Raw genomic sequence first — 24,659 nt, forward strand, 5'->3', positions numbered from 1 at the left:
ATGAAATTGGCCCCCTCCCTCAGTGTGGAGAGAGGTGTGCACACTTCTTCCCCCCACCCCATGTGGAATTACAGAAACTGGGTATAACAATAAACACAACAAATGTTATTAACAAGAAAAGGCAGATTTTAAGTGGTAAAAGGGACAAAGCAGCTTAGTAAGCGTATGAAATGACACACACAAACTAAGCTAGTTTCACTAAAGAAATTGGTTACAAATTGCATTTCCCCCCCCAGATATTGTTGCAGGCAGGTTGCAGAGTTTCTGTGGTTCAGCGTCTCAGTTATATTCCTGTTCAGACTGGCCCCTGTCTCGGCCTGGACTCCCCCCTGCCTTCCCTTTTGCAGCCTTTCTCCTTGGGCAGACAGGCCATGGAGAGAAGTCCCGTTTGCCATCCTCCCCGCCCATAAACAGGATTTACATCAGGCAGGGATCCCTTGTTTCCCAACCCCCCCTTCCTTCCCTTCCAGTGGAAAGTTACAAGAGGTCCCAGGTACTGTTTAGGATCAGGTGACAAGAGCACCTGACTGTAGGATCACAGCGGCCATGAGGCAGGGGCAGTATGGAGCGTCGCAGGAAGGCCAAACGTTTCCTAGTCCATTGTCCTCGCTGATGGGCCATGGTCCCTGACTGGCTTCCCCGTTGTTGGACCCGAAGTGTCAGCAGTGGGCGTCACCCAAAGCAGCATAGTGGAAATACAGATTCGTGGTCAATAGTCCTAACGTCAGATACAGAAATGATCCAGGCACACAGATTGAGTAATGACATTCAGGAAATCAGAACCATTCCAGTGCTATCTCACATGAGCCATCTGGCATCTTGGTTATGCCGTATTCAGATCATCAGCATATTTCCATAAAGAATATGGAATGACATGTCACGGTGCCCTCCTGGCATCTCCTTGCGTCAGGGAGGGCTGACGCTGACTCATCCCATGGCAACATGCACGGCCCGTCGCGGCGTCTCCATGGACCCGTGCTGTCTGCGCGAGGTGACTTCCAGTGAAAGGAGGTGACGCCTGTTGAATGAAAGGGACAGCGTCCCCTTGAATTCTGGGCAGTGGCATTAACTGCCTTCCCAAGTTCTGCCCCGAGTCCTATTGGGACCATGTTTGTGCTGGGTTCACGGTCACATTTTCCTATGATAATGGGGTTTCGCTGGACAGAAGCCTCTGTCACAGAGTCCCTGGGCGATGCCCTGGAACTGCTCCCTACAAAGCCAGTCAGGACTTTGGGGAGCCTCCTCTCCCTCGGAGCAGACTGTCTTCAGGGCAAGAAGCTCACACGGCTTCACCTCCTGGGTCTGACCTTGGAGCATTCAGCATCCTCTGCCCCTCCGTGCGCTTCCCACAGCGAGTCCGCCCCGGTGGGGACGTGGGGAAGCCAGAGGGTCCTGCCCCCCACTGCGCAGTCAGACGTGACTCTCAGCCAGCCAGTAACACAGAGGTTTGTTAGATTACAGAAACATGGTCTAAAACAGAGCTTGTAGGTACAGAGAACAGGACCCCTCAGCCGGGTCCATTCTGGGGCCCAGCGAGCCACACAACCCCGTCTGCCCTCACTCCCTGTTACCAGCCAGCTCCCAACTGAAACCCCCTCCAGCCCCTCCTCTCTGGCCTTTGTCTCTTTCCCAGGCCAGGAGGTCACATGACCTCTTTGTTCTCCCACACCTTTAGCCATCCCCTTGCAGGGGGGAAGGGCCCCGACCATTTGTTGCCAGGAGACAGAGTGTCGTCCGTTTATGTCACTGGAGACTTAAGAAATGCACAGGGGAAACCGAGGCACCCGCACAGTATTCAGAGGAAACATTAAGAACAGTCCCACTTCGTCACAGCCTCACCCAAGCAGACCAAGCCTTGCAGACACACGTAACATGCAGCGCACCACTAGTTGTGCAGAAGGGTATTAATGGGGACGACCTGCTGCTTAAAGATAAGCAGGCGTGTGCACGATGGTCACCGGCGTGGTTACAGCTGGAGCAGAGGTAGGGGGCCTCCTGAACTAAAAGCAGGTTTTGTTCCAGCTGGAGCTAAAGACCCAAGCTCCAGCAGTGGGCAGGTATTTAGGTGCCTAACTCCCATTGGTTTCAATGTATTGATTTCAGTGGGACCTGAGCGCCTTAGGCCTTAGGCCCAACTTACTAACTGGACACAAAACGCTACTAGCTGCACCAAGCAAAGGTTTTTTTCCTTTCCATTTGAGTCATCTTGGGGGGTCACTTAACAAAAGTGGGTAGGAAATGCCCCCTGGAAGTGTGATATTGTGAACACTGGTTGTGCCCCTTTCCACGAGGGCAGCATGGGCTCCGCCACACAGCTTCTCACGCCCCGGGCACCGTCCTGTGGGAAGCCTGGCGTGCCACCGCCCGCTCACGCCGAGCCTTCTCCCACCCAGCCTGCACAATGAGGCTCTTACCCACAGGGTGGCTCATTTCCGCTTCGGTGGCTTCTGCTGCATTCACTGGCCCTGGAATTGCCGGTACGCTCAGCAAATGACCGACATGCGGCAGGCTCCAGCAGACTGGATGGGCGAATTTGGTTCCAAAGTTGCTGCTAATGGAATTTCCCAGCCGGCATCAATTATGTGGGCAAACTCCGTTTGGGCTGCGTGCCGGCTTCCAGCTCTCTTGCATCTCCCCGGCGTGGTGATTTTGTGATGATCATCGTTACTGTGATTATTATTTAGAAACTCACTTGGAAAGGCTTAGGCTTTCAGCAGTGTGTCTAAGCAGCCTGTGCCAGGAGCTTGCAGCCAACTTCCTCCCCACTTTGTTAGCAGATCTTTCAAGATCTGAAGAGGAGGAGGGGGGGTCAGAGATTCAGGAATAGTTCTCTGGAAGTCAGGAAGAGCCAGGGGCCAACCCGATGGCTTTTCAGAGGCCTCTGTGAAAGAAGTTGGGGTTCTCAGTCCATTTTCTAGTGCCCAGTGTTATGCTAAATTCCTCTAGGCAGGATCTATAGGGTGGCTCCCTGGAAGGGAGAGAGAGGGAGTGCCTGTGCGTGACAAACTGGACCCAGGCTGATGAAAGGACAGAGTGTATAGCCGAGAGGACAGGAGATGGTTCTGAGTGTCCCTAAGCTGCTGAGGGTGACCAGGGGGAGGGACTGGCAAAGATGAGTTCCAGGGGAGTGCCGGCAGCGTGTATGTCTTTGGGTAATGCGGGTGCGTCTCTGCTTAACTGGTTTCATTTTCAGTTTATTGTGTAACAGTCTCTCGTGCTTCTACAGCACCGTTCGTCCCAAAGGATCCCACAGCGTTCGCAAACGACCTCTGCAGAGGTCACGTCTCCCGGCCTTGAAATGCAGCCGCCTCGGGGGGGCACAGCTGCGCAGCAGAACAGAGACAGGAGATGGGGACGTTTTGGGCCAGGGCCAAACCCCAGCAGTGACACAACGTGCCCTGGGCTCTTTAATATCCCCACCGCGCAGACAGGGCCTTTTACAGGGGCACGTTCGTCAGTGTCATGGGAACTCCGAAGCGGCGTCTGCCTGGACAGGATCTAAATGTGAGGTTCCTAGGCAGGAGGGAGAAATGGGTGTAAATGCGCCTCGAGCCGGCTCCCCATCCCCTCCTAACACCCCGCTGCAGCCCCCTCCCTGGCTCATTGATGCAGCCTCCCGCCCTGCCCCGGTACAGTCTTCTCCCCACCACCCCGTGCAGCCCACTCCCCTCCGCCAGCTCCGCTGCCCCCCACTGGCTTGGCAAACCATTTTCTCATTTTCCCCTGGAGGGCAGTTTGCAGGAACCATCCAACCCCCGGGCCCAGCCGCACTGAGGGCTGGCTCATGTTGATGGGTGCTTTGTGACCGGTGCAGTTCCATGGAAATCAGTTCTATGCCTGGGGATGCTGTGGGAGTAAATTAGCATCAGCTCCTACGTTGGTCCCTCAGTGGCCATCTGTAAATCCAGCACGTGAAGTCCATAGCGGTCCCCTGGGCTAAAAGACACTGGCATAAGTATGAGCCTTTGTTACTGTTGTGGCTGATTTCCTGGCCTTTGGAGTCGGGATTCCTTGGGCTCGCGTCAATCCTGCGGGCCCTTTTAGAAATCAGATCAAGCAGATTCAAGCTGGTGCCGGGAGCCCGTTCTGTGCCTCAGTTTCCCCATCTGCAGAATGGGCGTAAAAGTCTTTCTCCCCCTCCCAGCAGGGCGCTGAGCGGCGCGTTAATTAGCTAATCGCCGTTGTGTCGTTAGGAGAGGTGCACGGTCTGGGGGAATGGAGCGTGCTGCTGCTTTCGTACAGTGATGATTGCTCGGCATGATTAGCAATTCCCCACTTCTTCCTTCCCTCCGGGCCAGGTGCTGCATGTTAGTTGGTGTCATTGCCATGGAGACAGCCGCCCTCCCTCTCTGCTAAAGTGGACATCTGCACTTAGGGGCTGGAATCCAGGCCAAACCCTGCTCCCGCCTCCGCCTCAAGTGCTCTCCCCGGCGGATTGCCACTCGCAGCGAGGAGCTGGGGGGCGGCGGGAGAACCCGGCCCACCAAAGGGCTGGAACGCGGCTCTGGTTCCCGCCCCCAGCTTTACAAAGCCTGCAGGCCTCTCCCCAGGGGTGTCGCCTCTTTGCAGCCAGGCTGCTGGGGGGAGGCTGGAAAAGGGGGGCTAGCGGGGATGCAGACAAAGAAGTGGACTGGAATGTGCTCCAGATTCCTGGCACGGAGGCCTATGTTCCCTGGCCGGGCTCTGAGATGATGCACTTCTCTAGGGCGTGTTCCCTTGGACGGGGGCAGGGGCAGGGCGCTCAGGCTGTGGGGACCATCCCTGGCTCAGTTGGTTGGACTTGCTTGGCCCTTCTGCTCAGAAGGGTCCCTTCAGGGTGCCCGCCCCATCGCCACCCGCCCGGGTCTCTCTTGAGCTGTGTCTCCCGCCTGCTGCTCCCGGGCCTTGCCTATGGCTGTAGCGTGCACGTCACTCTCGTCGATTGCTGTGGGCTGGGTCCGGTTCCCCTGTCCGGAAGCCACCCCCACAGCTGGCTCTGCTGCCTGAGCCAATGCCCGGCTAAGTCGAACTCCCACGCACCGCAGTGGCCTTGCACCCAGGCCCTGAATTGGTACCTCCGCTGGCAGCCTCCAAAGCAAGGTGGAGGATTGATTAGAAGGGAAGAGGTGGGCCGGTGGTCGGGCGCTAGCCAGAGACCCACGTTCAATCCTCTGCTCTGGCCCCCCTGACTTGTGTGGCCTTGGACAAGTCATTTAATCTCCACGTGCCTCAGTTCCCATCTGTAAAATGGGGAAAGCACCCTTCCTGCTGGGGTGTAATGGAGACACAGGCACTCAGGTGTGATGGGAATGGGAGATGCAAAATCTTAATGGTTATTTATGGTGCATTTTCCATCCCATTGGAGTCTGTGGAAACGGCAGGTGCCCTGCAGATCAGGCCTTGTGCGTTACAAAGGCCACTTTCCCCATCATTGACAGGCATCCGCCTCTGGGTAAAGGCGGCTTTGCGCTGATTCTGGGCTTGGGGCTTGGTGTGCGGGTGGCTGGGTGCTGTGAGTGGCCTGTGCCAGACAGGAGGTCAGACTGGATAATCTACAGGTCCCTTCTGGCCTTAAACTCCATGCCGCTAACATCCAGCTCGGTCCTGGTTCAGCGCAGGCGGGCTGAGTTTGATGACCCCTCGAGGTCCCTCCTCCCAGCCCTCCAGGTCTCTGATCATCCAGGCAGCACAGCAGCCGTGCAGGACAGAAAGGGAGGAGTTATTGTCTGCAGAGGAATTCCCAGGGTATTGGGAGAATAACCACTTGGCCAGGATGCCAGAGCCTAGCCTCGGTCTTTAGGAAGGAGCCATATCTGGCTTCAAGACTGAGCTTGATAAGTTTATGGAAGGGATGGTCTGATGGAATAGCCTCTTTTTGGCAATTCATTGACCTTTGACTATGATCGGTAAATATGCCCAATGGCCTGTGATGGGATGTTAGGTGGGGTGGGATCTGAGTTACTACAGAGAATTCTTTCCTGGGTGCTGGCTGGTGAGTCTTGCCCACATGCTCAGGGTTTAGCTGATCGCCATATTTGGGGTCGGGAAGGAATTTTCCTCCAGGGCAGATTGGCAGAGGCCCTGGGGGGTTTTCCGCCTTCCTCTGCAGTGTGGGGCACGGGTCACTTGCTGGAGGATTCTCTGCACCATGATTTGAGGACTTCAGTAACTCAGACATAGGTTAGGGGTTTGTTACAGGAGTGGGTGGGTGAGATTCTGTGGCCTACGTTGTGCAGGAGGTCAGACTAGATGATCATAATGGTCCCTTCTGACCTTGAAATCTATTACTCAATGAGTCCCAGCTTCTTTGATGACCACACGTGATAAGGACTTTTGCTCGATGTCTCCTCTGACCACAAGCCCCTCCTGCAGCATCAATCCCTGTAGCACCCTGCTGGGTATCTACGCAGAGCAAAGGCTGTATTGGCAGTGGGCCCGTCCGTTCCTTGGTTCTCTCCAGGTTGGCATCAGTGCGGCAGGGTGATTTCCCGCACATGCTGGGCCTCTCCTGTAGGAATCAGAAGGCTCCAGCTACCTTAGCCTCTGTGCGGGCCCCGTAAGGCAGTGCAGATGGCCCATTAAAAATGTTTGGGGGTAAAGAGTCCTCAGGGAGAGCCCCAAATGCCAAGGAGCTGGAGTCATCAGGTGAGGAGTGGCTGGTGCCTGAGATCAATCACCAACGTGCCAGCTGCCACGTGGCTCCCTAAGGGTGAATTTGAACCTGGATGAGCCTGTTGCTGGGCATCGTCCTTTTTAACGAGTGCTTCCCGCCATGTGCTTGAATTCCAGGGGTGGAGTCACGGGACAAGTCCCTGGAGGAGCCCGGAGCGCCGAACCGAAGACGCACGACCAGCGACGGCCAGTACGAGAACAGTCCCCAGGAGCCCGGCTCGCCTCGGAGCCCCACTGCCCGGTCGCCGGTCCACAGCTTCTCGCCAGAGGTGGTCAGCAGCATCGCCGCCAACCCGGGAGGGAGGCCCAGAGAGGTGCCTTTTCCTTGGTCTTTCCCCCTGCTGCTTTGTAGCGGGGCGTGTGGTAATGTGGACAGTGCTGTTGGAGGGGGACCTCGCCGTTCAACCCCAGTTGGGAGGAGGGGGCTGAGGCTTGCCGGAGACCCACAAAGGAGCTGAAGAAAGCCCCTAGTTCGTTCTGGCAATGAAGCCCCAGCGTCCGTGAGCCTGGGTTGGTGGGTGGCTGAGGATCATGCTTCTGGAATGGGGCCCCGTTTGCCTGGGGTCGGCGTTTGCCGCGACTGACTCGGCCTTGCTTGCTTTCTTCCGCAGCCTCATCTCCACAGCTACAAGGAAGCCTTTGAAGAGCTGGAGGGGACCTCTCCAACCAGCCCACCCTCCAGCGGTGGTGAGATCTCTCCCCCAACCCCTGCCTTTCCTGTCTCGCCGCAAACCCCTTACGGTCACCTGCGTAAGTGCCGCGGCTCCGGGAGGCGGTGGGAACCAGCGGGCGGCTCTAGCAAAGCCAGATAAAAGCAGCAGGTCAAGCAGCTCCAAATTCCAGACACCTGCCGCCATTTAATCTCTTTCTCTCGTTCTCTCATCCTTCCACCCCCTTCCCACGGCAATTCCTTCCATCACTTCTCTTCTCTGCTTGACACCACCCTCTGCCACTCCACGCGCTGCAGATTTCCTTGGTTTCGTTCTGATTTCATTTTCACAGCCCTGTTTTACAGATAGTGGGGTATAAAATGATATCACGGTCCTGGGGGCCCCTGAGGGCATGTGATGGAAATAATCGAACCTATTTTGGGGGGGCGCGCCCCCATCTGGCACAAAAGCACCCTGAAAATAGAACTCTCTCTGTATACTGAGGAGGCGCCCATTTCATTTAGTTTCCCCTGTACATGGTATATGTGATATACAGCCCTGGCTCCCACCGCTTCGTCTTCTGAGTGATGGCTGCTGCATGATGCCAAGTAGCTTTGGGATGCTCTCCGGCGTCCTGACCCTCCGGAGCAGCCGGGCCTCAATCTCTGATTGCGTTGCTCTCCTCCACAGCTGCATGTCGTTCCAAAGTTCAACTCAGAGCAATACCTTCCGCAGCCGACCCCCTTCTTTTTAGGGGGACCCTGCCACATCTCTCCAGAACCCCAAACTGAACGTCCTCCCAGCTCGAGAGTTTTAAAAAAGCAAATATTTTGGGGGTGGGAAGAATCCAAACAGTTGGCTCCATGACAGAGCTGTTTAGGGATCTCTGCTCAGTCCCGCGTCAGCGACATCTTTTCGAGACGGCACCTCTGTGAAGTGACGCCTCACAGTCTGACAAAGCCGGAAGGAGGAACTTTCTCCCATTCAGACCCAGCGCCTGCTTCTAGCTCTGGAAGGGAGAGTTGATTTTAAACCAGTGACTTGGTGGGGGGGGGAGGGGCCCCGAAAGGCTATTTTAGGTCAATTTGCATGGCTTCCTCCGAGTCCTGGACAGTTGGACTCATGGTCGCTAAGGCAGCTAGTTTGGAAGGTGGAAGGTTATGAAAAATAGTCCCGATGCAGTTGTTTTAAAACTCCCTGAAATATTCCCCGAAGAGGGTTTCTGTAACCCCGAGATGGGATACGTGCTGGCCAGGAGTAGGATAAAGTTGGTATCGGCACTTATTTGGGCTGCTCTGCTTTGATCAAGCCAAAAAGCCCTTCGTACTACGCCACTGACAAGCTGTGATCAGAGGCCCAGTGCTGTCGGTACTGTACAGTCCTATCATGCAAATATTGTCCGTGCCTCTAGGAGCTTAAACTAAGGACTATCGTGTTTCCCCCGTGTACCTAGCTAAAGGCATGCTGTGTGCGCACGTGTGTATTGCATGGAATTCAACTCCCTTTAAAGAAGGCACATTTTGGGTTGACACTGTCCATTCAAATCCATTCACCATTGATATCTGGATGGCCAGATAGGAGCCCATGGCATGTAGACAAGTGCAAGGTGAATCCCCTGTACCTGAACAGATTTGCAGATGGGAAGGGTGAATGACAAGGGGAGTTAGATGCTACTTAACATGCAGGTGCTCTGCTGAGCCTAAGGGAGGCAAAGAAGGTTTCAGTAATTTCTTTGCTGCTGGAAATGTCTGAGCCTTGCAAGTTACTGGGAAAGTCTGACCCTTGAACTTCCTGTTGCATGTTCTGACCTCCTGACTCCTCCAGCTGAGCATGCGTCCTCCTGGCTAACCCTTGATAACTTGGTGGTAGGTTTGGAAGAAGTGAATTCCGCTTTGACCGGTTCTGCTGCTGTCCCACGGTGGCACAGTGGCACGGCTGAATCGGGCTGCACCAGCACAATGCATTGGTGAGCAACTGGGGAAAAAGCAATGGCCACGTTTGCTATTCCTAAGTATTTATAAGTGCAATGGCAGAGCTGAAAATGGATTGAGATACTCTGGTCCCGCTCAGGAGAGATTTTCCAACATGCCAGTCACCTCCCAAACTATGTTCTCTACGTCTCCTGTCTCCGAACCTTATGGATGTCCTATGGCCTTAGACTAGTGCTGGGCAAAATTTTTCACTCAAAAGTTTTTTGGGGGATGAAAAATGCAGATTTGGCGACACCAAAACCTTTCCCAAAATCACGTCAATATAGTCAAATTGTTTTGATTTTTTTCAGCATTTTATTTTTTAGGGTTTTTTTTTTGACTGAAACGTTTCAATTTTTTGGTTTGAAATGACTTTCTTTTCCTTTCCACATTTCCTTTAATTTTATTTTATAAAAAATCGAAAAACTTTTTCAAACAGTTGACATTGAAACGTTTCATTTCGGGTTTCATTTGACCTGGAACAAGTTTTTTTGGTCAACTTTTCCACTTGCTGAAAATTTAGAAAAAATTAGTTTTCTGTTCAATCCCCAATACATTTTTTTTTGCATTTCCAGCGAACTGAAACATCTGTTATTCGCTCAGCCCTCATTGCTACACACCAGGTTTAGCAGGAGAGTTGTTTTTAACCCCTGTGGTGCCACCCTTTCCCCTCAGAAACACACGTCTGGGGAAGGTCATCGCCCGTTGGTGATGAAGGGTGAGGCTGTGGCTGGGGCGTTCGGCTGCACTGTGAACGTTCAGCACGCTGCAGGGGCTTCCTGCCAGCAGTTCCTTCTGTGGCTGAATTTCAGAGTGACAGGTTAATCATATAGGCTTGAGATGTGCCCTCGGGGCAACATTTCTTACCCAGTGCAAAACGGGGACTCTTGCATCTCATCCCTGGCCAGCTTCTCCACCGAGCAGGCGCAGGTGAACTCCCGAGCAACATCAGAGCTGAATCTTTTGAGATTTGCCTATTGCTGCCACAGACAGGCCCATAGGGAGCCCCCTGATCCAAACAACCCCCCAGGTTTGGGGGAAGTGCACTTATGAACCAGAACCCCAGATCCAACTGTCCACTTTCCCATGAGAGGGAAATTTGAATCCTCATCCCGATCAGAACCTCACAGCTGGGGCTTCTGTGGTTTGTCGGACTGCGGAGACCTGAGTTAATTTCATTGCCGCTAGGAGAGCTGGTGAGCGTGACGTTGCTGCTCACTGCAGGCTAGATTTCACGATGGTTTGGGGGTTAAACCCATGTCCTTGCATCTGGCTCTGCCGGAGTCCCCCCCTCTCTGCAACAACCCCCAGCCAATCAGAACCAGGCCCAGCACGTTAGCGGTAACACTTGGCTGGAACTTCTTGGCCCGTCCGGAATTGCTTGGTTTCCCAGTAACTCATCTGCATTGAGCAAACAGTTCTAACCAACGTAGCAGCCGTGAAAACGTGAGCTCACGAGGACTGGCTTTTGTGTCCACGCCTGCCTCCCGCCTCCTCCCGCTGCCAGCGTGGGTGCCCGTCTGAATCTGTAAGTCAGAAGGTTGAAATGCAAGCAGCGGCTAAAGCTAAAGGAATGTGTCAAGTTTCCTTTAGGGAAGTTGGAGCCTCGTTTGTCTTGTTTTTGCTTTTGGCAGCATTCCCACACCTCTTCTGTGTCCCGAGGTCTCTTCTTCCCAGTTAGAAAAGCCTGGATTGTTTCGAGCTGGTAAAATGCAGTGTCAGGGAGATAGAAATCAATCGCAAGAACCACCCCCCCCACACACACACTCTAAAGCCTTATTTGTGAGACTTGTAGTATGCGCATCTCACATATACATCTACATCTATTTGCTCCATCACTCCCTGCTTCATATGTGTACCCTATATATATAGTATGTGTGCTATATATATATATATATATATACACACACACACACCCCTTTATATGTACATACGACATACCAGCCTCTCTCTCTATAATGTATACGTGCAATAGAGCTATGGAACACATGCTGTGTGCATTCGTAAACAGGCTGGTGGGTATGTGACATGTGTCGCTGCACATCTGGCTGGTTTTCCAGATGTGTATCTACACCATAGGTGTGAAAGTTCATGTTGTGGGCACCGTTTCGATCTCTCTACCAGAACTAATCCAGTAGGTAGAGTGAATGCTACGACGTAAAATGTGGGCCCTAAGTTAGTTTTTCAAGGGGAAGATTAGATAATGGGCCTGTTTGGTGAGCATGGTGGTTTGAATTCATGAGGGCCCTATTCTGTTCTCGTTTACACCGGGCTGAATCTGGAGTATCTCGGTTGAAGTCAATGGAGCCCCTCTGGATTTAGATCTAGGGGATGAAGATCGGAATCTGGCCCATGGTGTTTTTGTTAATATCAGTCCGAGTCCAGATGAAATGCTGATATTCTTGGAGGCATCTCTGGCAAACGGTGCCTCGAGAAATGAGCCTCCCCCCGCAGCAGATGCATACTGGGTGGCCTTGTGTTTTGGAGTGTGGAAGTCAGGACTCCTGGGTTCTAGCCCTAGCTGTGCCACCAACTTCCCGAGTCACTGCGGGCAGGACGTGTTACCTTTGTGTGCCTCAGTTTACCAACCTGTCCAGTGAGGGAAGTGCAGCTAAATGCCCTCATAGGGTGGAGAGGTGTCATCAATTAACTGTGGCAGGGAGTCTGAATCAGTGAGCGTTGGGGAAGGAGCTTTGAGATCCCTGGATGAGAGGTGCTGTTATCCAGCCAGGGGGCTGCCGCTTTGCCGACTTGCCCAGTGTTAGGATTCCTGCAAGCCCCGGGAAGTCATTCCTGCTGGTGGACTGTCCCTAATGGTGGCGATGCCAAGGTGCTCTCGCCTCTAGGAGGCAAGGCCTTCAGGCTCCCAGCACACTCAAGCAGGGTTGACGGGCATCAAAGGAATTTGTAATCCTGCCCCGCCCTCTGGGCCCCTCAATCCGTCTTCCTGCAGCTGCCCATCAATCATCAGCAGGGGGTTTCTTTGTCCCACCCCCCGTGTCTAGGTTCCCTCCGCACGCGGCCGGCATCGGGCCTGGCCGAATCACCGTCTCCATAAAAGAGAAGCCAAAGGTGTCATTTCTAATAAGGGGGCCGGCTCTCGGCTCCTGCATTCCTGTGGTTTCTGCAGGCCAGCGGGCTTAAGCGTTTCCAGTTGCACATGCACCTTGCCAGGACATAATGACAGTCATTAAGTAGCACACGTAGCGCTGAGGCTATAAACTCACATTTAGTAACAACCGAGATGACGCTAGGATTTATTGCGCTTTAAATTTAATTCCTCTTTTGATTCCGCTGGGTTTAATGATTTATTTAATTTTTTGCCTGACTGCAGTGCGCTCCCCACCCGGCCTGGCCAAGACCCCGCTGTCTGCATTGGGCCTGAAGCCCCATAACCCAGCCGAGATCCTGCTGCAGCCGACGGGAGGTAAGTGAATGGGTGGGGACAGAGGGCTGGTTCCAGACTGAAGATGCTGAAAGTTAGGGCCAGTTCATCCGGGCATCTTCCGCCCCTCTCTGCTATATTCAATCAGAGAATCATGCCGCTGCCCGGAGAGGTCGAGAATGCATTGTTTCTCCAGGGGCTTCTGCTGAGGCTGGATTTGCAACGTCGGCCCGTCAGGGTCACTGAGGCTGACTGGGTTTGGTCACTGCATGTGCACCCAAGACTTTGAGATGTCTGCTGCTGGACAACAATACTGTGCCTCAGGGACTGCGTCCAGTAGAGGAAGGCTCTTGTAGCAGCAATGGGGCTGAGAAATATGCCTGTCGATCATAGGAACGGCCATACGGGGTCAGACCAAAGGTCCATCCAGCCCAGTGTCCTGTCTGCCGACAGTGGCCAATGCCAGGTGCCCCAGAGGGAGTGAACAGAACCGGGTAATTATCGAGTGATCCGTATGTATTGGTCTACTAAATTCTGCCTCAGCGCAGGGGGGGTCATAGAACCAAAGGGTTCGAAGGGTCCGCAAGGGTCATCTAGTCCGATCCCCAGCCAAGATCCAAGGGTGGGCCAGCTAGACGGCCTCTTGAGGGCCCCTGCAAGCCTAGACCCAGGTTACACTCACCCGGTGGGCAGGTTGTCCCTTAGCTGCGTACCGTAGGGGTTCCTTGCGTTTGCCTCTGAAGCAGTTGGTGCTGGCCACTGTTAGGTCACTGGCCTGGCTGGACACAGGGAGTCTGATCCACAACAAGCTTCAAGAAGGCAAGGGACACGCTGTCCGGTAAAGTGGTCGCCCATCACCACCAGCGCTTTGGTTTCTATGTCACCGTCTCTGTCTGGGTCAGAACCCGCGGTCCGTCCTCAGGGTCAGCGGCCCCCGCTGGGAGCTGTACTGAAGGAGTGCAGCAGGTTGTTGGGATTTGGCTGTCTATGGCTCCCCCCGCCGCCTCTCCACCCCGACTCCTCCTTTCTCCCTCGCTCTCTCCGCCTTTATTAGCGTTCTCACCTCGGCGCAGGTCAAGAGGGCTGGCGCTAGAGGAAGTGCAACCTGCCAGTTAAAACAATATCCAGACCATCCTCCTGTCTCTGTGTGAATCCCCAGAGTGCAGCCCCCGGTCCTGCCGCTAACTCCTCTCCTGGCCTGGGACAGCTGTCTCGGGGACAGATCCCAGCTCACCAGCACCACGCCTCCCCTTCACAGGCTTTCAAGAGCTTCCTTTACGGCCTGCCAGAAGCCCTTAGGAGCCTTGTGTCTATCTTGCTAATCGCAGGCAGAGAGAGGCAGAGACTAGAGTTTGCAGTGGGGAAAGCCCCCTTGGGGACCAATTCTGGGGCTATAGACACCAGCATTGCAGCCGCCGGCATTTTTACAGCCAGGCTATAAATGTGGAGAGTTTACTAGCAGAGAGGCTGGTGCACGCCCGTAAGAATTGGATGGAAAAACAGCAGCACTAGGAATGTTCCCAGTGGGGTTTTCTCAGCATACGGAGAGCCAATCAGTGTAGGCGCGTGCGGCCTTGCCCCAGACCTGCCGCCTGAACAGGGAAGGCCAATGGCTTCTCAAAGGGTGGAGGGAATCAGAATAATAATTAATAACAACATCCCATTTGGACATAACCCCGCTTCCTGCCTAGGGCTTGTCAGTAGGGAAAGGTTAGCGGTGAAGCCGTAGGAATGATACTGCCAGGTGAGTGCGAAGGGCCAGGTGAGTGTTAAACCAATGGGTTTTAGGCACCTAAATACTTTAAAAAACCTGGGCCTCTTTCCTGTTTTTGTGGCAGCTCAGGTGGCTTGCACACATGTAGTTATTTACCAAGATGAACATTAACATAGATCTCTCTCTCTCTCTCTCTCTCTCTCTCTCTTTCTTCCCTTTGCATCACCGTGTTTCCTTTCTCTTCCTCTGTCTGTCCTTCCCTGCCTTGCTCCTCCATCTCCCGTCTTTCCCCCTCAGAGCTAGATGGGGAGGCAGTAGTTGAATCTGATGAAGGTAAGAAGGGATATTTTCTCTTTATTCATGCGAACTCTTTTGGCCAAAAAGAGAAGCTGAACTGCTAAGCTCATTAATGCTGAGACATCTGGTTGGCCTGATTTGTGTGGTATGCAGAAGGGTCAAAAGTGCATACAGGATTGTACCGCAGTGCGGCCCGCCAGGGAGTTATACGTAGGAGCTAATCTCGAAGCAAATAAATCCAGGTAGAGCTGCCTGAAACTGAAGTGTGCAGGAAAATGATCAAATATCCAGGAGTGGCATTTCAATCTCTGCTAATCACTGTTCCTTGTGCTCTCGCATCACTTCCTGTTGCACTGCCTTCTGGCAGGCGGTACTTCCTGGAATGCCATTCCCACCCCAGTGAATCAATGTGCCATGAGATCACTGCACTGGCTTCTGCAGAGGTTCGTTCTGAAACCCAGTCAGGATAGTGCCATGTGATAGAGCCGCAGCACCGGGGTACACTGCTCTCTGTCCTTCCTGCATCCTCCGCAAGGGGGAAGTCGTGATGCCGACCACTGTTCTTTTCACCTTGATCCATGCTTCCCTCAATGTGTGTTCAGCCAAGGGATATGCCTAGGTGAAAGGGGAAATTTTCATAAGCGCCTAAATCCCATTTTCAAAAGTGGCAGAGCGTAAGGCTCCAGAGGGCTAGAACCCGGGTTTGCAGGGCTCCGGGTGACTGACATTTCAGGCCACCGCCAGGTAGCTGTAGCAGAGGCGTGATCCATACACTATAAATGCTGGGGGCACGACACGCACTGGGCCTGCTGCGACAACAGACGCTGCTCTTGTGCTCTGACTCCAGCTCTGACCTTAGGCCCAACTCCTGGTTTCTGACTCCAGCTGTGACCCCTCGCTTGACTCCTGCTCCGTCCACCAGGTCCTACGCCTGCTCTGACCACTAGGCATGACTCCTGGTCCTACCCACCAGGCCGGACTGCCACATCCTGGTTGTGGAACTGTTGGAGAACCATTGACTTTCAGTAGGGCTTAGAGCTGTGCATGGGCTGTGATCATAGAATCATAGAATATCAGGGTTGGAAGGGACCTCAGGAGGTCATCTAGTCCAACCCCCTGCTCAAAGCAGGACCAATCTCCAACTAAATCATCCCAGCCAGGGCTTTGTCAAGCCTGACCTTAAAAACCTCTAAGGAAGGAGATTCCACCACCTCCCTAGGGAACCCATTCCAGTGCTTCACCACCCTCCTGGTGAAAAAGTTTTTCCTAATATCCAACCTAAACCCCCCCACTGCAACTTGAGACCATTGCTCCTTGTTCTGTCATCTGCCACCACTGAGAACAGTCTAGATCCATCCTCTTTGGAACCCCCTTTCAGGTAGTTGGGGCAAGGCCAGATGGCTACAGTAAAGTAGCGAGGAACAGGTATGTTAGCCCCAGGCTAAACAAATCCCTGGTACCATGGTAACCAAATGGCAGTTGCTCCAGGTTAATCAAGACACCTGGGGCCAATTAAGATCCTTGTAGAAGGCAGTGGAGACAGCTAGATTGATTGGGACACCTGAAGCCAATCAAGGGCCGGCTGGAGCTAGTTAAAAGCCTCCCAGTTAGGTCCAAAATAAAGGGCCACATTTTCTTAACTGCTAAGCCCCCAGGAGCTCCGATTGTGACCATAGCGATAGATTTCACAGAGGTCAGGTCTCAGAGACTCCTAAGTCATAGAGATGTTTTTGTGACTGATACCCTAAGGCCATAAGACTCCCAAGCTCTGTGCTTTTGCTGGCCCGAGGGGCGTGAAAATATAAGCAGAGACACAGAGCTAAAGTTCACGCGTTTCTGATGCCGTGACGTGCTTTAGAACAGGTTCACTTGTGGAGCAGTTTGTGCTTTCGGTGGCTGCTGCCTCTCCGAGCGGAATGGCAAACACTGTTAAACAAGAATGTAACAGTGTTTATAGGTAGGGGACATTAGCTTCAAACGAAACATAAGCAAGTGCCTTGTGGATACAGAAGTTAAGAGCTTGGAATCCACACGCCTACACAATCTGTCTCCCTGCTGCAGCCAGATGGTGAGGCTGTGTCTGAGATGGCACTGTCCTTCAGAATCTCTATTTTTCAGTCACTTCCGAGTTACTCCTTGGGCTGAGTTTTTTGCATGTATTTCAGTCCCGTCCGAACCTCTCTGGGGAGTTTCGTAAGAATCTGTCCATTTTTGCTGCACCCAAAGCAGTCTTGGCAACCTCTCATGATTTTACCACAAATCTTTATTGTGGTGTTTGCCTTAAAGACCCAGCTCTTGGAGTCAGGAGATTGCAGGACAATTTCAGCTTTAATTAAAAAACAAAGTTTCTCGTCCTTGTGGCTGCAGAGAAAAGCCTAAAAATGTGGCAAGAGCTGGTTGCAATTTTTTTTATTGTTCAAAATGTTTTTCAACAAGAACATGACATTTTGGTCTGTGTGGCATATTCTGTGGTTAATACCATTTTTCAACCATTTCCCCCCCCCCCCTCCATTTTTCATTTAAAAAAAAGGAAATATGTTCAGCCCAAAAGAGAATATTTTGAGAGTTTGGCTGAATTTTTTTCAGACAGAAACACAAAAGTTTGATTTTTCAGGTTTTCGGTAGTTTGACATAACCCCAAAATCCCTTTGAAGAAAAATTTGGATGAAAATGAAAACTTTTTTTTGTTTTTATCAAAATTGTTTTGCAGACCAGGTTTAAATGTGACCTCTACAGTTCAAAACCAGAAGGGAAATAAAAAAAGACATGAGATTTTTTTAAAATAATACATTTTGAGTTCTTTTTAAGCCAATTTCATGTGTTTTAGAGTCTGACTCATGCGTTTTGAACACTTTGGGTTGGCAATACTGTCTGGCCATTACAACATTCTTTCACCCAGTTTCTGCATGACTCAGATAATTTGAAAAGTGTTGTGTTTTAAAACCTAGCATGTTCTGGCTCCTGAAAGAGGACCAATGCTTTTGCCACGAGGAAGAAATTAGCTGAGCGAGTTGACTTTTTTAGAAAGAAAGTCATTTTGATAGAAAAATGCCCTTCCCCGCCTAACACAATGTTTTTGATCTTGTCAATATGTTGTGGGTTTTGTGCCTTTTTTTCCCCATACTTTTTTCCTAACACTTTTGTAAAAAGTTTCTGTTGCCCCAAAACCAGTTTTCAGCAGATGAAAAATGTGGTGACATTTTCAATAACGCTTTTGATAAAAGGGAGAGGGAAAATGCGCCCACAAATCTGGGAAAAGGAAAAATGTCTGTTTTTTTAACTCAGTGCAAAAATGCAAAAATAACAAAGTTTTGGAATTTTTCACAATTCTTTCCCCAACTGCATTTAGCTCCAGGAGAATTGCATATCACTTAGCCTACGGAAGGCTGCATGGTGCAGTGATTGAGCACCCGGTTATCAGCTAGAAATCACTGAGTTTTACTCCTGGGTCAGATCCTGGTTCACTGTGCAGCCTTGAGAAACAACGTAACCATCATTTCCCAGCTTTAAAATGGGGAGGAAGTTTATCAGGGTGTTTCAACAATTTGTTAACCACTATGCTTTGAAAAACAACCGCCACGTCTTATGCATTGTGTCCCTTGAGGGTGGAACGAGGATGCGATTCCCAGATATTGGAGGGTATAAATGTTCTTGCCGCTCCCAGCAGTCCTGGCCAATGTAGAGGGGTGGGGGATCTGGACAGGAAAGCTCTTCGTAAGCGGAGATCTTGGTCAGTAGCACGCAGTAGGCTTTGTACGTTTAATCAGCGTGAGCATCTGTTCTCTATCCTCTTCTGGCACTTGCAACTCTTCTTAACTGTCCAGCTTGTTCTGTGCTTTGTGCAAAGCCCAGGGATGGTCTAACAGATGTGCATCCTGGGATGGATGCATCCTGGCACTCGCAGAAAGGTGCACCAGGAGGGTCAGTAGCTGCACAGCTGGAAGGGTGGGACTGAGCCCATCGGAATGTGATTGTTTTCATCGGATGTGTAAAGCTAAGCAGGGTTTAGCGCGACACTATGGAAGCTATACCTGGGTTCCTTTCCGCGTGTACATGGCAATGGGGTTTTTCATGACATGATCCTGCTAGATAATGGGATAGAGAATAGAATAGAAAGCAGCTGCAGTTTTTTCTGCACTACTCTAGTCAGACTGTCTAAACTGAGTTTCTGCACTGTTGATTTATGTTTAAACAGCACCTTTTTACACACACACACACACACACACACACACACACACACACACACACACACACACACACACACACACACAGCCATCTTTTGAAGTCGGCTTCCAGTTTTGCAAGGTACAGTTAATTATGAGCACAGGTGCAGATTTTCAGTTTCTAATTTACTGGAAGTTCCTCCAGGTCTGACTAGCTGAATGCTGAATATCTGAATCTCTCCCTGCAATGTCAAAGAATGGAGTGAGGGCCCTTTAAAAATAATACCCTGTATGTATCAGGGTGTATTGCTGGCATTTTTAGGGTTATAACAAGCTCTGCTTGGGGTAGATTCCCACCCACCCTCAATTGTTCATGTGTCTCTGCCTTTGTTCTTATGATGTCATCCATAGAGCCTTCCAGAAAAATCAGAATAGACAAGATCTACATTTTTAATCTAAAAAATATGCCGAACTCTCTTTTCTGCCCCCAAACTTGGCACACCCACCTCCTCTCTTCTTTGCCATGACCCAGATTTTCCTTGTGTCACTAGACACTCTGCATGAAGAGAAGATGCTGGCATTCTGCAGCTCTTTCTCCTGAAGGCTGACTCATGCACTTGGACTGGCTAATTTTGGTTGGGGCAGGGAGCGGGATTTAATTACCTTCCCCCGCTTCATTGTATTACCCCCATTCTGCAGGTCACCCGAAGCAGCACTTTGGCCCTAGGCCGAGCCAACCCAAGTGCTGGGTTCGGCCAAAATGCTGAAACCCACCTGGAATGTTCTGTATGAAAAGATTAGCCCCGCTCCCTTCAGAGGTCAGCTCCCGCCCCATCCGATTATGCAGGGCGGGGCAGGGCTGAACCGAGAGGTTATACCCAGAGGGCTTGACTCACACATTCCCTACTCCCATCTCTGAAAAAAACTGGGCACTTGCTTGGGTTTTTAGCGCAGGGAAGCACAGGCCCTGAAAGGAAAAGAGAGAGGCTCTGTCTTACCGCCGGTGTTCCTGTGCCCTACAGGGTAACGAACGCTAGGTGCGGTACAGGCAGCGGGTACCTGGCAGCCTCTACCCCTAAGAGCTCACAGGCTACAGGCGATCAGACAAATAGACCAGGGCCGGGGTGGGAGGAGACTGGGTAACAGAACAATAGGGGCTGCTCACCTGTCTTAGGAGAGGAGACTCAAAGAGCTTGGCTTGTTTAGCCGAACCAAGCGAGGGCTGAGGGGAGAGATGATCGCTCTCTATAAATATATCAGAGGGATAAATACAGGGGACGGAGAGGAATTATTTAAGCTCAGTACCAGTGTGGACACAAGAACAAATGGGTATAAACTGGCCATCAGGAAGTTTAGACTTGAAATTAGGCAAAGGTTTCTAACCTAGAAGCAGGGCTTCTCCGGCCTTTTCATTCTGTGGGCCACTGCATCAGAGACCCTTCTTCCCGCCTACAATTCACTGGAAGAGCCAGTCCCACGTAGGCGAGGTCGGGGCTCAGATAACCCCAGAGATCTTTGGCATTGCTAGTGCAGTGGGCGGCGTACGCAACACATGGCTGGAAATAAAACAGACCTCTCTGGAAGGGGGAATAGCTCAGTGGCTTGAGCAAAGCCTTTCTAAACCCCGAGTTGTGAGTTCAACCCTTGAGGGGGACATGGGGCAAAAATCTGTCTGGGGATTAGTCCTGCTTTGAGTAGTAGGGGGTTGGACTAGATGACCTCCTGAGCTCCATTTTAACCCTGATACTCTATGAACCATCAGAGGAGTGAAGTTCTGGAACAGCCTTCCAAGGGGAGCAGTGGGGGCAAAAGACATACCTGGCTTCAAGACAGACCTTGATAAGTTTATGGAGGGGATGGTATGATGGAATAGCCTGATTTTGGCAATTAATTGATCTTTGATTATCAGCAGGTAAATGTGCCCACTGGCCTGTGATGGGATGTTAGATGAGGTGGGATCTGAGTTACTACAGAGAATTCTTTCCTGGGTGCTGGTGGGTGAGTCTTGCCCACATGCTCAGGGTTTAGCTGATCGCCATATTTGGGGTCGGGAAGGAATTTGCCTGCAGGGCAGATTGGCAGAGCCCCTGGAGGTTTTTCGCCTTCCTCTGCAGCATGGGGCACGGGTCACTTGCTGGAGGATTCTCTGCACCTTGAGATCTTTAAACCACGATTTGAGGACTTCAATGGCTCAGACATAGGTTAGGGGTTTGATACAGGAGTGGGTGGGTGAGATTCTGGGGCCTGCATTGTGCAGGAGGTCAGACTAGACGATCATAATGGTCCCTTCTGACATTAAAGTCTATGAGTCTATGATTCTTAGCCACTCAGGAGCCGTGCTGACACTAACTAATCACCGTAGAGCTCTGTTTTATTTCCAGCCGTGTGTTGCGTACGCCGCCTACTGCACTAGAGATGCCAGAGATCTCTTGGGTTATCTTAGCCCCGACCTCACCTACGCGGGACTGGCTCTTCCAGTGAATTGTAGGAGGGGAGAAGGGTCCGGGGAGGAGGGGATCTCTGCTGTGGTGGCCCACAGAATGAAAAGGCCAGAGAAGCCCTGCTCCTAGACATGAGGCTTTGCGAGACAAGGAGGCAAGGCCGGCTGGTGGGTGAATCTCAGGTCTTTGTGGGCAGTGCCACTCACGTCATATGGGTCCCTGGTATAACACCCTCCCCCCACCTCGTTTCCTTCAGGAAGAGTCCCAAATTCACGCTGGGCGCTGGCCGGGAGTAGCGGGAGGGCAGGTCGGTAACAGCACAGCTGTGCCATGCCTGGCTTGGCACCGGCCCACGGTGACGCCAGGCCCCGATGTGGTGCGGACGGCATTAGCAGGAGCCGCCCGTGGGCCGTGTGGAGACGGGGCTAGCACTGACGAGGATGGGCGGGAGGCGGGGGGGGGGTGTATTATCCTGAGCCTCCTGGAGTCGCTCATGCATTCAGACCAGGCCACTGTACAGCTCTGCCGCCCGGGCGAAGGCAGGGTCAGGGCGAGGTCCCCCGTGCAGGCGGGAGGTAGGACAGCCATGGAGGCAGGGCCCAGCGGAGCATGAGAATGGGGCGCCCCTGTTAGGAAAGGCAGGAACAATCCCAGGGCTCGTTTGCCTGGCTGCGGAGGTGTGGGGAAGGGAGGCAGGCAAGAACTGGGTGTCTATACCTGGGGGGACTGTCCCCAAAGGGGGAGCCGGGCGGGCGGGGAGGAGGAATAGGATAAGTGTGGAAGGGGGTAGGAGACAGAAGCCTTGTGGGGCTGAAGGGGGAGGGACCAGAGCTCTGGGAACAGTCGCTGCGAAGGGGACAAAGGGAGACAGGTCTCTAACTGCGCTGCCGTCTGAGCAGAGTGACCGTGTCCGGAGCCCCCACGGCGCAGGGGGGTCGCGGCAGCGGCGGCTCTGCTGCTGTCCGGGGAACGAGCGCCAGGCCTCGCTTCCCACCAGGCGCGGGGCGGTTCGTCGGCTCGCTCCGAATGCGCCCGGCAGCTGGGGTAAACGAGCGTTGCTCCACTGAGGTCAGCGTCACGCTGCTTTACGGACACCGCCGATAGCCTGGGCGGGCGCGGTGCCCTTGACGGCAGCTCACCCGGCTTGCAGCGGGGGTGACCTGGGCCAGTGGCTGCTCAGCGAGTTTGTGGCTCACAGGCTCCGAAGAGAGGGGCCGGGCGAGGGTTGTCACCCTGCACTGGCCGGTCGGAAAGCCGGCTAGTTCTGTCGGGTTCCATCCCCTCCGGCTCTGCCGTCCTTCCTGCCACGCAGCGATGGGGTGGGAAGGATGGGAGGCCGCAGCAAGGTTTCTCCCCTCATCATTGGGAGTGACCTTTGTTTGAGAGGATGGAGGTGGGCCGCTGGAGATGGTTGCCCTGCAGCCGTCCCGCGGATTGCAGGGAAATGCGTGTTGCGCAGTGCCCGGCCGAACAGCCCGGACCTGGGCTCATGGCTCGACACAATGGCAAGTTTCAGTTCTCGAGACGATCGTTGCTGCTTCTTGGGGTTCAGAGAAGCCACCTCACTTCGCCCCAAGCGTGCACCAGTGCACCCCAAGGGACTGTCCATTTGTCTGCCATGGGCACTTCGTATGACTGCTTTCTCCAGCCTGTGCTGGGCGTGGCGCGGAAACCGACGCGGTCCCTGCCCTGCTGAGTCGCAGTCTTATTTTAGAGGGAGGTGGGACGGGGGTTACTTCCGGCCAGGCATGCAGTGACTCTGCTTAGCCAGCTGCACGGCTGGCGGGTGTGATTCAAAAGGATCTATTTTTAAAGGATGACGAGGACTGACTTCTCGTGGGCATGGTGGTGCCTACAATGTGTAACAGGCACGAAGCTGTGTGTTGCACAAGACTCATGTAGGGAGGAATGACAGGGGAAGATGATTCAGAGGGAGCTGGGGGCTGCTTCACAATCCTGAGGCTAATCTGACATTGCAGTGCTGTGACCCGGCCTACGGGACATCCACGGCCTCTGGCGGGGCCCCATTCTGAGCTCCCGCAATGCCCGTTGGCTTCGTCAGGATTGCCCTCGCTCAGCGGCAGCCCGGAAGAGCTTTGCAATGCATAAGCTGCCCCCCTGATGCATCTGTTGTGGCAACACCGTAGCTGGGGGGGGGTTGGAGGGATTTAATTCATGGCTTGGGGAGGGGGATGATGGGGATGCAGTGGATTTCTCAGATCAGCTGTTGGGGCCAGCTGACGTTCAGACCCTGGCTGTGATCGGCCCCGATCCTGGGCTGCAGCCAGAGGGCACGTGCATGCCGATCTCCCCGGCTCAGTCGCCAGCTTCACCCTTCCTTTCTTTTCACCGCCAGGGCCCAGGAGCTATGTGGAGTCGGTGGCTCGCAAGGCGGCGGCGGGGGGCGGGGGGACGCCCCAGAGCCCCCCAACTCCGCAGGCCTACGGCACTGAGACGCCGATGAGGAACGGGGCCTTCATGAACTCCTTCACCTCCCCCAGCCCCATCTCTACCAGCAGCCCCATTCACAGCATGGACGGGTAAGGAGAGCCGGGCACCGGGGACCAGCTGTGACCAGACCCTGTAGCGCCGGGTTTAACTCCCTGCAGCCCTCCCTCACCTGAACACACCCATCGATGACTCGGGTCCCACGAAGCAGGGCCGTGCCGCAGTCACTTTGCAGCTGTGCATTCTCATGCTTCAGGGTGTCAACGGTCACCGCAGGGGTCAGGAAGGGTTTCTGCCCCGCCCCACCCTCAGCTACAGCATAACAGCTGTGAGACAGGTGCATTGTGGGCTTTTCCTCCTTCCTGTGAAGCATCAGTGCGGGACTAGATGGCCCAACAGCCAGGTCTGGTGCAGCAGCTGCCATGTGCCAGCGACGGGGATAAGCCACATGCTTATCTCCAACTTGGGAGTCTCGGACCCTCTGGTGGCATCGCTGCACTTGGCTGCCGAGGGGCCGATTGTGTCGCCCTGAGCTCATGCTAGAGCAGCAGGGCAGAAAACACAAGGGGAAGGAACCTGGGGCCGAACGAGGCAATTTTCAAACCCTTCAAGTGTCCATTAAACCTGGGTTTTTCAAAGGGATTTAAAGGAATTAGGTGCTGTGATCGCGTTGAATTCCATCGGGTCCTTTGGAAATCCCAGCCTATGTGTGTGCAAGAGAGCAAGGGTTGGCTTGTAGGACAGTCGGGGGGAGTGTGTGCAGGTGGTTGTGCCTGGGGGGACATGGGTGTGTGTGTGGGGGGGTTGTGTCAAGGGGGGACATGAGTGTGTGTGTGTAGGTGGTTGTGCCTGGGGGGACATGGGTGGGTGTGGGGGGGTTGTGCCTGGGGGGACATGGATGTGTGTGTGGGGGGGATTGTGTCGGGGGGAGGTTGTGTCA

General features: G+C 53.2%; 1 protein-coding gene across 11 annotated transcripts in view; it reads left to right on the forward strand.

The window, feature by feature from the left end:
* The window catches only part of TNS1 (tensin 1), a 267,429-nt gene that overhangs the window by 214,506 nt on the left and 28,264 nt on the right, over window positions 1-24,659 (forward strand). For 9 of the 11 annotated variants that reach the window (XM_045031936.1, XM_045031938.1, XM_045031944.1 and 6 more), the window contains 4 exons: window positions 6,769-6,965; window positions 7,263-7,401; window positions 12,606-12,698; window positions 23,628-23,811. In XM_045031936.1, coding sequence (XP_044887871.1) covers window positions 6,769-6,965; window positions 7,263-7,401; window positions 12,606-12,698; window positions 23,628-23,811 — 613 coding nt within the window. The remainder of the gene's footprint in view (window positions 1-6,768; window positions 6,966-7,262; window positions 7,402-12,605; window positions 12,699-23,627; window positions 23,812-24,659) is intronic. The other 2 variants (XM_045031937.1, XM_045031939.1) reach the window with 1 other exon arrangement.

This window comes from Mauremys mutica, chromosome 10, assembly GCF_020497125.1.
Source record: "Mauremys mutica isolate MM-2020 ecotype Southern chromosome 10, ASM2049712v1, whole genome shotgun sequence".
Classification (NCBI taxonomy): domain Eukaryota; kingdom Metazoa; phylum Chordata; order Testudines; family Geoemydidae; genus Mauremys; species Mauremys mutica.